At 39.0% G+C, this 13,259-nt stretch overlaps 1 protein-coding gene and 1 long non-coding RNA gene across 3 annotated transcripts in view; one reads left to right on the plus strand and one right to left on the minus strand.

Moving 5' to 3' along the window:
* LOC148222831 (uncharacterized) overlaps positions 1-13,259 on the plus strand; it is a 123,942-nt gene that overhangs the window by 109,166 nt on the left and 1,517 nt on the right. The gene's annotated exons all lie outside the window — the stretch shown is intronic.
* DPYD (dihydropyrimidine dehydrogenase) overlaps positions 1-13,259 on the minus strand; it is a 337,856-nt gene that overhangs the window by 59,023 nt on the left and 265,574 nt on the right. For both annotated transcript variants that reach the window (XM_014884797.2, XM_088170031.1), the window contains exon 19: positions 5,664-5,806. In XM_014884797.2, the coding sequence (XP_014740283.2) occupies positions 5,664-5,806 (143 nt within the window). The remainder of the gene's footprint in view (positions 1-5,663; positions 5,807-13,259) is intronic.

Below are 13,259 nucleotides of genomic sequence, written 5' to 3' on the forward strand. Positions count from 1 at the left end.
CAGAGTCTTCACTGACTTCAATAGACACTGGCACAGACTAAAAAGAAGAGTAATGAAGTGCATGGAGAACCAGATCTCTACTTTGCAGTTCTGTAGCCATAAAAAAAGTATAGAGTTCCTTAAGGATTTCATATTTGCACAAATACAATAACAATACTGTCTCATAGATCAAGTCCTACGATTTTGTGATGGAAAAGCCTGTTTATTCACACACAAAGGGCCATCCTGCTGTTATAAAAATCTCTCAGCTAAATGCTTCAGTAAAAAGCCTGCTGAAGAAAAAATAATAATCAAATTGTCCTGAATCCCTTGAGACTTTTGTTCCAAAGAGGTACCAACAAGAAGGCTTGTTGAAAATATTAAAAAACCACAAGCAGTCTCACAAAAACCTCTTGTGTTCCATGTTGGAGGGAGAGTTTATCTTACAGAGGCAAAACTCATCACTATTGCTTTCCTGTCATGGGCTGTCCCATTTCCAGAATAGTTTTGTTCTTCCTCAGATCCCTGAGGTCCCACCCACAACCGGTGCTGGGGAGGAGAGAAGGGCAGGGGGCAGATCCAGCCTGTGGTGGGAACACACTCCCACCTTCTTCCCTTGCCTGGGAGGTGGGGAAGGTCATGGGGCAAGGTCTGGGGGCAGCAGGTCTGGGATGAACCCAACACGGTGAGGACAAGAGCACAGCTCCCACAGGGACAGCACTGCAAGGCACAGTGACAGCACTGCAAGGAACAGGGACAGCACTGCAAGGCACAGGGACAGCACTGCAAGGCACAGGGACAGCACTGCAGGGCACAGGGACAGCACTGCAAGGCACAGGGACAGCACTGCAGGGCACAGGGACAGCACTGCAAGGCACAGGGACAGCACTGCAAGGCACAGGGACAGAACTGCAAGGCACAGGGACAGAACTGCAAGGCACAGGGACAGCACTGCAGGGCACAGGGACAGCACTGCAAGGAACAGGGACAGCACTGCAAGGAACAGGGACAGCACTGCAAGGCACAGGACAGCACTGCAAGGCACAGGGACAGCACTGCAAGGCACTGCCAGTCAGGACAAGAGGAGGTGGGGGAGGATGAAGGTGGATCTCAATAAGGGCTCAGGGCAAAGCCACAGGCTGTCCCACTGAGAAACAGCATTCCATGGGTGGATTTTAAATCACTGCTGGGTAGAAAACCTTACAGACATTCATGTCAGCAACACAGGATGTGTGTGACCTCTCATTTTGTGAGAAAAGATATTTATTTGAAAAAGAATCCATATTATTTACATGAAAATTACCAATATTCCAGATGAAAAAAGTATTCCATACCAGAATATAATGCTGAAAGGTTCTACCATGAAACAAGTATACTTTAGAAAGTACCCCTTTGGTCTACCTCTTTTTTTTAGTTACATCTGCTAGAAATAATGACTACAGAATCTCTTTCAACAAAAGGTCATTTATGTCAATGGACAGAACACAGAGGATCAGATCACCTACTGTAATTGCAAATTAATGCTCTACTGCTAATGCATTAACTACACAATATTGATCTACAATTGAATCATACAGGCTACTGTGAAGTGATTTTTACTTTAATATTTTTACGCTTTCATTGCTTTTTCCATAATGCATTTTCTCTTTCCGCTGGAATTTTCTATAATTGTTTCCCATTTTAATTTCCTGAAGCAAGATGACTTTAAAAATGTATGTCTCTTTCAAAACCTTGCAAAAATCTAACAAACCATCAGTGTGACAATGCTAAATCACACACATGTTGCAAAACATGCAAAAAAAAATGATATACATCTATTTTGATAAATTGGGGCTTTAAAAAAAGCTTACTTAAATTAGAAACAAAATCCCTCAGCCTCACTGGAAAACTGTAATAATAATATGCATCACAGAAAGGGGCTTCTAGACATTTCTGGAGCTCCTTGTATACAATGAGTGCAAGATTATATCCATATTAATTTTTTTGTTTGTTTGTTGTTTTTTTTTAATTTCATGCCTGTACTGAAAAGGGGTTGGTAATCCAAATATGTTAAAAAAACTATAGTGCTATGGAATCAGCTGAAGAATGACTGAAATATTTCCGCATCTTTAATGAGAAATTAAAAAACAAGTGGGGTCTTTCTGCAAGTGTTTATGAAGTCCATAAAGGGGAAGAATTGTCTGTTAAATTGCTGTATAAAAATCTTAAGTTCAGCTACTACTGATTACAATAACCTGGTTTGTTTTCTATACCTGCTGCAAAATTCCTCACATCCAAACCTTTTTGTGAGAAACGATACTAAGAAGTTGCCCTCCATCTTCTAAAGGAGGGGATAGAACATATTTTGATTACTGCAACTTTCTCCCCACACCATTTCCTAATACACCTGCTAAAAACCACTTGAGGTGGTTATGGCATACAGCAAAATATGGCTTACCACCTGACTCCTGACTTGCATTCCTGTGTATGATGACTTTGCAAGTGGAAAATAAATCCCCGTGTTTTAAAAATAAAAGCAATTGGAAAAAATAATGGAGAACTGATTGCCGGTGAAGTATCTGAAGAGGAAAACCTGATCTTGCTTTTAATGGAAGAACATTTATTATTCATAAGCCTTTCCTCTAACAGATATGCTACATTGCAATTAAATGAACTCACACAAAGCCTCCTTATTATCCTAGGCCATGAGTGTCCCACTCCATGGCAGAGGAGACACAGGACTCGTGCTGGGACACAAGGAAGGGAAGCCCAGGGCCAAGGAGGTGCTGCTGTCCCAGGCTCCAGGGACAGATCAGTGCAGCTGTGCTACTCTGCAGTACAGCACATGGTTAATGCTGGATGATCTGACAGCCCCTACCCTTTGCAAGCCCTGCTGGGGCACAGGGTGCTGAGAGCAGGGACACACCCCGGCCTTAGCCCACTGCCTCTGTGGCACAGCTGAGCACAGAGGTCACTCCATCACTGCCAAAGCCCAGGCTGCTTGCTTCCTGCCTCTCGATCCTCTGCATGAGGCATCCTCATGGCTTTGGAAATGTGAAGTCAGGTCACAAAACGTGTGGGATTGTGTCAGTCTGAGTGTCTCTTCAGAACCACCTCCAACAGTATCCAAAGCAGATACTTCAGATAAGGCTATGGGACACACACAGAATTCCCCCAGTATAGTCCCAGCTTCTACCTGCTTAACTCAGGGACTTGCTATGCAGTGAATCTTAAATACTGAATCATTCAGTAGATCACTTTACTCGATGTTATCTACAAACTCTGTACTCTGTATGTCAGTACTGAGAAAGCAGAAGTGAATGTCAAAGCTGTAAGCAACAGAGGTTGTGGCTGCTGAAGGAGCAAGTTGGGCATTTGATACCAAGGACATGGGACAAAGATTGGGATTCAGGGAAAAGAATATTAGTTGGCTATTTGTATGACCTTGTTTATAAGAAAAACAATGGAAATGATCCTCATAATCCTAATTGGGGTCCAAATATGACCTGTGAAGATAAGGGTGCCTTCTTCTGTCGATCACAATGTATCTCATCTGAGAAGCAAAAACATTTCAGTCTAGTCCCAGTAAGTGCATTTGTTCTACAACTTCCTATAGAGATTACTCATTTCCTTCTCCCTTCCATCTGTCCTTCCCATCATGGGAACAGATTTATGGCCTGTATTCACTATCTTGCATGAAGCTTACTAAAGGTTTATTTTAAAATGGATGCAATTGAACTAGTTCAGATCCTTACCTACACAGCCACTTTAGAATCCATTTATCTGAAATTACTTCCCTACTTTAGAGGAACAGAAAGAAACCACTCAAACTGAGGATATTTTTGATCCAGAGGAGTTTAAAATCAATTCTAGAGATAACTTAAGTTAAACTGGTGAAACCTAAGGACAAAATAAGAGTTTTTTCAGCATCTCTGGGAAAAATTCAGTGAAAAGAGAAATTGTTCTGTACAGGGCAAAAGATCTGTATAGAACCAAGTCAATTGTGGAAGCCAGTTCCAGTGAATTTGATTACTACTAAAAAGAAAACAATAATTAATGTCTTATAAATCAAATAGACTTTCTCTCAAGCACTGACTGGGATGTCTGCATGAAATTGTATTTCAGAATTTCCCATTACCATAGGGACAAACAAACAGGAAAAGAAAAGAAAGAATGAAACCAAACAGCTACACAATCTATATAAAAGTGCAAAAGTGACATTAAACCCCTTGATTTTCAGTCATCTAGAAACAGATACAGCAGACATAGAACAGAAAATAATTTCATTCTGTGTATCTCAGATCATGTAACGTTACTGCAGACAAAGCCATCGAAATTGCAGCTCTATTAGCAATAACAAATGAAATGCATCTAGAGCACTAAAAACATTTCCTTGCTAATCCTAATTTTTTTTCAGACAAATGCTGCCCTGTAATTTGCACCATTAGTTAGTATTCATATGGAAGAAGCCTCTCAGACAATTGTGCAAGAAAGGTCAAAATTTCTCTGTCCGTGAAAACACGAAACAGAAAAGTTTGAATCACTTTAATACAACTTTAAAAAAAAAAAAAAAAAAAAAGAGAGAACACAAGCAAAAAGAATAGCCTTCTGCTTCAGCTTCCAGAGATGCAAACTTTGATGTGCATTAAGAAAACCTAACCAAACCAAAATATTGAGCTGGCTCTTTTTTTTTTTTGGTGAAACATAGCAAACAAATGACTAATTGCAGCAGCCACTGTAGCTGTGTAAAAAGGATGGTCACATTGAATCTAATTCCAATGTCAAAGTGAATTGTGGGAATGAAACCACTCTAGTCATCCCATGGAGTGACACAAAGCCGATATTCACAGGATCCACAGCTGCTGTTGTCTGTGGTGGGACTGACAGATAAAGGGGCTGAATATCTACCAGAATGTAACAATATACAGTGGAACAATATAACATAAAGACCACCTGCTCCTCAGCCATTCTAACATCCATGCTGCAATGGTGCCCTGCCATGCCTGGCAGAGCAGGTACGGGGCTGATTTTCGGCCAATTTCCTGGTGCCTGTAATACGAGGCCACCAAGGCTTCCTTCCATGGCAGGGACCAACCAACCATGCCAGTGTGGCCAACAGCTCAAACCAACCCTCAGGCAATGCAAGCAGCCTGCACTGCTGAATGCAGCTGACACCTCACACCAGTGCAACACCAGCACCTCATGCAGCAGGTGCAGCGCTACAGCTCCTGTTTCAGTGAACATCCTTAAGGGACACAGATGTCTGGACAAACAAGTTATTTTAAACTGGCTCCTTGTGAGACCAGTGTAGAGCCCTTTGGAAGCCCTCTCACCTTGAGAAGGCACTTTGCAGAAAAGAACTGAGAATACAAGAAGAACAGACAGGTCGAGCTTAATTCTGCATCAACCTTGTTAGTATGACAAGGGAGAGAGATATTTCAATTTTAAATCATCTAAGTTCGAGATAATAAGCACTAACAAACTCATGGCTAACCTTTTCCCAGATTAGTATTGCAACACTCAAAGTCTTCTTTTGGCAACTCCTCCTCCTCCATGTGAAATAAATGTTTCTTAGCAAGCAGCACGAAGTTAAAAACATGAAAATTCTTTTCAATGGTAGAAACTCCGCACTATCTGAATGTTCGAAATGAAGATCCATTACGATCGTAATCACAGTTACTTTTAACATTTTAAAGAAGTGGTACCTGTAAGACAGAAGCCCCACTGTGCAGAAACTGAAGCCCAGTCTCAGCAGAATCAATGCCTCCAGTTGCCAAGATGGGAAATCCCGGGAGAGCGCGGGCGATGGCAGACACTGCGCGGAGGGCGATGGGCCGGATAGCATTTCCTGCAGAAAACCAGGCACTGGGTTAGCCACAGCACAGCTACCCTTGGTGGGACTTGCACACCCCTCATGGTACAGCAACAGCAGGAACTAACACCTAATTCTGAGGTGCAGAGGTTATAATCATTTATAAACTGACACCAAGTGGGTTTCAAGTGGTGTCAACATTTGTACAGCAAATTATGCATGTGGCTGGAATACAGAGAACGGGAGAAACACTTGGATAAACAATGCAAAGCTAGCTTGAACATCTTAGCTGATGCTCAGAACAAAGACCAACAATGTCTGAGACCAAAAGCAATACTTTACCATACAGTAAACTGTAGATAAAGAGATCTATGTTTCTACATAAAGAATCAGGTTGATTTTTTGAACCTAAATGTTGTCCAAGTTAGAGCAAAAATCTTATTTATGTTCAACTAAAAATGGTTTAAAAGTGCCATTTCACTGCACTTGATATTTCATATTTTACTTGTTTCCCCTTTTGTATGTTTGTAGATTCAGATAATTCTTTAAGTAAGCCCCCTCTAACAATTAATATGATATTCAAATTCTCAAAAGAAAAAGTATATTCATTTATGGTGGCATTTCCAAAACTGGAGCTTGTATTTCCAATGGTACATAGAGGTTGAGTCAGACAAATCCCTGCTATATTTAGAGGATTATGATTAAAGTCTCAATACACTGTGTCTGCAATGTATCTGTTTTGGCTATGTTCTACTGACGGTATGCAAATACTAAAAATATGCCTACAGATGCTGCTCATTAAATGATGGACAGCATAGACAGATGACACTTCCAGTTAATTTTTAGGCTAGTTGGGATTTCTCTAGATAACCCCCACATTATTAAAATTTCTACTTAATTTAGAGAAGCTTTAGGATAATTTGGTGCCATCATTGGGCAACAATAGCGTAAGAGAGGACACATCACTCCCAGAGGATCTGTATGGCTGTGGCTGTCACGAAATCTTTTCCCCTCAGTACTGAATGAGGTAACAGCAACTAAACTTTATGCACATGAAAGGGACAGCCTAACTCAATATGCACTACTGATATGTTTTCAGGGAAACTAGAGCCTCATAGATAAAAAATGTGAAATCTCACCAAAACTGCTTTAAAGATCCCAACAGAACAGATCACAGAAGGGATCTGGAGTTGAGCAGGAACTTTCCCTAGGACACTAGGGACTCTTTCCCATTGTTTGGGCTGGATTGATTGCAATGTGTTTGAAAAGAATAGAACAATTCTTTAAAAGAGGATGACTGCTAAGTGTCCAAAGAGCAAATAATATGACATAATTAACGGTCCAGCCTTAAAGAAATGCTTGAGGGAAAAGAAATGGAAAAGAAACCGTGCTGTTTGCTCTGACAGATTTAAAAATAAAGCCTTTTGGAATGCATACAGGCCAAAACATACACTACACAGCCAAAACCACTGAAAGTAATCTCATCAAAAACAGTAGTTCAGGAAATTCTTCAAACATTCAGTTTTTGAAATTGAAGCTAGAAGTAAACATCAGACTTGCTACATTGCTTTGAGGCTGACACCACTCCAGAACCTCACTGTGATGAGGCAGTTGTTTCTTAGAAAGGTTAAAGAACACAGACACTGGGAACTCTGAAATCATGTGGCTATAGGGAAATTTCTTCCCAATCTGCTTTGAGGCATGAAGGTTTATACACTTCTAATCCCAATGTAACTCCTAAGAGCTTAATTTCATTGGGGTTTAAAGGTTTATAGACCCCTGGCTGTAAAGATATCTTGTAGCAAAGAGTTCCACAAGAAAATATTTCCAGAATATAATTAACTCCCTTCTCACTTAAATGGCTATCTCTGTACATGGTCAGTTCAGGAAAAGGACCAAAATGACAGCTTATTTAAGGTTTCAGCACAATAGGTAATCAGAAAGGCCTTCACTCGGCCCAAAGAAATCAAGCACATGATTCAATGAAGTCTAGCAGAATTAGCAATGAGACTTAGAATTTATTACAGAACATAGGTACTTTTTAGTACCAGCTGAATTTGATATTCATGATATGAGTTATTACTTACATTTGGTGATTAGTAAATTAGTGATAAATTGGTATGATTGCAAAAGTATTCCATTCATTTATAATTCACCCAAATGAATTTAAAAACATTTCAGAAGTGCTTCTGATGAGAGTAAATAAATGGATGTAATGACAATCAGAGGGTTCACTAAGGTCTCACTATTCATCCCAGCATTTTTTTTATTAGTCTATGTCATATGGAACAAGCACAACATAAGCTGCAGCCATTCTCCCTTACATTTTCCATCACAGTTCAGAAGCTTCTCCCTCTGTAACAAAAGCTGCTAGGCTGGAACACAAGGCCATTTGCTTGTCATAGAGATCCTACTGCCTAATGAAATGGTGAAACAACCTACCAGATTTAAGAAAAAAAAAAAAAAAGCAAACAATAGAAACAATACTAATGCAAGCTATTAAAAAAAGGCAAATTAGAAAAAAAAAGGAAACAAACACTCAATTTGACTAACAATCTCTATTTTCCTGCATCTTCATACAAATACATAGGAACGTAATAAATTCCATTACAGAGATTTGTGGAGAAAGAATTTTTAAAAGGTTGAAATAAAGGAGATTTAATGCCAAATTTTAAAGGATCTGTAAGTAGTAGAGGGAATTTGCAGAACGTTTTCTGATAAATCCAATGGTATTTAAGAAGCTGAGGTCAAAATCCAGCATGCATTTGAAAGACAGCTCACATACTAAAAGATAAGCATCTACTACCTACTTTGACATGTTGGGATCTGTAATTCCACCAGTTAAGCACCCGTAGCTGAGGAAACTGCTGATATGGTGCTCTCCTGATAGAAGTGCTACAGCTGCTACCAGATGCTAGATGTGGCTATCATTTACCTTGCTGTAAAATAATGAGATTTAATAAACAAAGTCCATTTATCAAGACCTCAGGCAGTGGAGTGAGATATAAAAATGAAAGACAGAAAAATACCTCGTGGAGATGACATGCTACTCTGAATTGAAAGCTACCCTTTCAAATCTCATTCATTATGGAAAAAATATTTGCTATTTCAGAAAGACATAAACAATGAAATAATTGTAAGATATGAAAGTCCCTGACCTTTCTCTTGCCTTAAAACAAAGAGCTTTAGCTTTCTCTACCTTTTATTTTTAATAAAAATTAAGACTTTTCAGACCATTAATCAAGGAAATCCAATAGTGAAAACACAACCCGAAGGAGAAGCAGAACATACATCACTCAAACATCCCTCCCTCATCAGCACAGGTAGGCAGACATACTCTTGTCCACTGAGGATAGCTTATTTGTTTGCTAATTTTTTCTTAGGAAGTAAAAAACCCTTTACCAAGGCCAGAAGACCTGTGTTTTATTATGACTTTATATATACTAGGAGGCCTGAGAGGACTTGATCCTGTCAAACACCAAAGATCTCCACTAGGTTGAGGCTTCAAGAAGCCTGGTGTGAAGTTTCAGGCAATCCAGTAGCTTTGGGAATTCCTAGCAGAAACAATTCAGATCTGATCTCAGTGAACCATGAATGGGAGAAAAATAATCTTGAATACTGGGCTACATTCTCACTTGCAAAATACTGGACCAATTTGATAGTTTGAAGTTTTTAGTGCATATATGCAGCAGCTCTAATGAGGTCTTTTAGTAAAGATGATCCAGGTCCATTAAAAAACAGCCAAAAGAGTCAATTCAGACTGAGACTGAATCTTGAAACAAGCTCAATGGTCTTTATCAAACTCTCTATGAACAACAGAAACAGATTTTAAAGGAAAGCAAACTCTCATACCTTTGGATATTAGATAAACCCAAACCAAATTTTTGTATCTATGGATACTAGACAGAATAAAAATGAATTTGTGTCAATTCTCCCCACTCTGTGCATTTTCAACTGAAATGATTTTTTAAATTTCATTATATTATATTACAAATTTGAGATTTAAACCACTGAGCCTAAATATTATACAGAAAAAGCAGGTGATACCTAATTTTTTACTAATAAGTCACTGCTAAAATCTGTGCTGCTGAAAAATGTAAGCCCCCAAACCTAAGAAACATCATCTTTCCTCCCTCTGCAGATACCTTCTTGGAAGGAAACCAACATGGATATCTCCCAGACTGTTAAAATTAATCATGCTAATGGCAAAAGAATCCAATGACAGCAAATAACAAACTCGGGTGAAAAGCATTATAGAAGGAAAATGGTCTGGAAAAGTTCAGGCACCGTAGATCTCAATCCAATGCTTCAGAAAGTAAGTAGGTAGGAAACTTTGGAGATCAGGAGAAAATCCCAGAAAACATAATTCTTTGAGACATTTTCTGCATATTGTACATGCTGCCTAATACTGGCAATCAAAGTACTTTACATAATCTGTATTTGCAAACAGTCCAGGGAAACTTGCAGGTTACACACAAACCATTTCCATCACATTCCTTTTGACTGCGATTATTCTGCTCGTTCTTTCTTTCTGCCACCTGTAGGTGGCCACCATAAGCTACACTTATCAAATAACTCATTAGCAGGGTTTTCAGTGCTGTCATATCCAGATAATTAGCAATTTATTTAAATAACCAATTTCTGTGGAAATAATTGCCATGGAATGCCCCGAACCTACTTTTTATAAACTATAATAAAAGTGTTAAGATAATCCCTGACATTTGCAAATGCCATTAGTTCACCTTTCCTTTTGATAGTGCTATGGCATTATGTTTAAACAATTACCTGATAACGCGGCAGTTTAATGAAACAGTGTAGCAGACACATCCTTCAAAATGACCAGAGAATGCATTTATATGCAGAAGAAAACCCAATGAACAGATGTGTTTAGAGAGAAAGACTAAACATAGTTGTTATGAGGTCTGCAAATGGGACACAATATTTAGAGCACTAAAAAATACAGGAAGTTCCCAGAAAGCAAGAGCAGGATGGACCTTGCACAGCCCAGCACTTCTCAAGATGCAGAGATGACTCTTCTCATTGCTCCCTATCCATTTCCCTGCCTGGTCAGTCCTTCAGCCCATTATTACTCATTAATAGCCATTTGCCAAAATCACTAACAATAACGTAATATTTACTCAGGTTCTGGCTGTTTCCAATCAAAAATTTTAGTTATTCATGTACCAATGGAGAATTCGAGGAAACAGTCCTTTTATGGAATATCTCTACGTCAGTCAGCCTACACCTCCAAACCAATGGCTAGCCCATTTTTCATGTCATTCAAAAGTTGTGATGGGCAATGCACCAACTCTACCAAGTCAATGGCAAAGGTTCTGCTGACTACAGAGAATTCAGGATTTTGTCGCGAGATTTTAGAATAAAGTTCATGATTCTGCAGATTTGAAACAACTTCTGTCTAATTCTGCTATAGCAGGCTCTTGAAACCATATCAGCTGACAGGATTTTTGTCAGCATATTGTGACTATCTTGATACACTGATAGCGTGTCAATCGTTCTTCTGGTAACTATTGACCCTTCCTCTTAATTTCAAAGCTTACATAAGATGTGATTCTGTTCCTGATAAATACAGAATTGAACCCAACCTCTGAGTGGAAAAAAGAGGAAATAATTTTGCTTCATATTTCCTTTAAAAAAATTGTACTCAAATAGAAAAAAAAAATCTTGAACTTCCATAGTCAAAGAGAAAAATCAGTGTCCTTTTTAGGATTTAATTTTACCATTTTTTAATTAATACAAATTATTATTTATGCTCTTTCAGCTAAAAATTCATAAAATCACTAGAGTTCTCTTTCAATAAATGTTTAGTACTCATCAGAGAATTCTCTCAATTAAAAAAAGGCTAGAATCAGAGAAAGAGAGAGGCAAAAATTAAATTTTTCTTATCTGTAAATATTATTTATCCATGGAGACCTGGGGGAATTTTCACTCATATCAAACTTCAGTAGGAAAAACCAAGAGGACAGATACAAATTGTTTTGTGAATGCTGCAAGAAGCGGTTAAACATTTCCTAACAAAGCCACTCTCTCACTGAAAACTACAGATTCACTAAAAGTCAATACTTCTGGTCGTCAGCATGAAACCCAGCAAAGCATTTTATGTTGCAATTCATCAAACGTTCATTATTTAATTTCACTCATGGTTTCTTCTTTGGTTTGATTTGGATCTGGAAAATGTCTGACAGAATGCTCTCCATCTTCTTTGGTTGGCTCAGGGAGCCTTTCCTTGCCTTGCTCTTGCTGCCCACCATGACCTGGAGCCTGAGCCAGCTGCTCCAGTGGTGGGAGGTCTGGAACCTTCTGCACTGAAACCCTCCCTGGCCAGGACAACCCTTGCCTGCTACCCAGAGAGTGCCACTGCTAATCAAACAAATGAATAATGGTACTACAGTAATGAGAAGGTAATAAAATAGTGCTAATGGCCAGGGTAAGCTCCTGATGTATTGCAAGGAAAAGGACACGTGAATAGGACCAGCATAAGAGCCAACAAAAAGATCCTTTAGAAAATATTGTCCAGTTACCAGACAAGATCACTGCAGCCATCACAAGGAGGCAAATGAGTTCATGCCAAATTCTTGCCCTCAAAAGATGTGAGTAGTTCACTTTATCATGGGGTAGGTCTTGCTGCCCTTTTCTTCCAATGCAGAGACTGACATTTAACCTGAAGTGTGGTAGAAATGGTTCTGGCTATTTACAGATTTGTTCAAAGGCAGCCTTGCCTCTGTCAGCCTCGGCAGTGCTGCCTTTGTTTGAGCTGGTTTTAACCTCCACACAACCACCACGGTCAACATGACCCTGGAGCCAGGACGTGGCGTGTGCCCACGTGTCTGTGGGCTTTAGCACATCCACAATTCTCACTGCAAAAAGGCAATTTAGTACAAGTAAAGACACACTGGAAGAGATGTGACTGCCTGCTGAGCAGGGAATTGAGGTTCCTACATTGTATTTAAAAAGCCAAAATTACTGAGAAATGCAGTACAACAACTTTTCAGGTCATTTACAAAACCTGGCTCCTACCTTGTGCTGTTTAATAACCACTTTTCTTAGAAGTCCATCACAGAAAGGGAAGTAGAACTTCAGAAATTATGGCAAACTAAAGAAACCAGGTCTAGATAATGAGAAAGCTCAGACGAACTATTTCTTTCTTGCTTTACATAACCCACGTCAATCATTGTCCTATTTTGAGGTTTATCTATTTTATTGTCTATCCCTCTATTTTATCTATCTCATCCAATTGCTGTTATCTAGTAATAAGCAATTTTATGTACCAACATATTTAGGTCTATTTATAGATACACAGACATATTAAAAATATGTCACAAACACAAATTTTTGTGAAACAAGACTCAATTTGAGTAGAAAACACTGTATTTGCCTGTGCATTAGTGTCCACATACACACCTACCATATTATTATTATTACATATCCATATAATCTGTGTGAGTATATATATAAACGCACACTCAGTTTA

This window comes from Sturnus vulgaris, chromosome 9 (assembly GCF_052056855.1).
Source record: "Sturnus vulgaris isolate bStuVul1 chromosome 9, bStuVul1.hap1, whole genome shotgun sequence".
Taxonomy (NCBI): Eukaryota; Metazoa; Chordata; class Aves; order Passeriformes; family Sturnidae; genus Sturnus; species Sturnus vulgaris.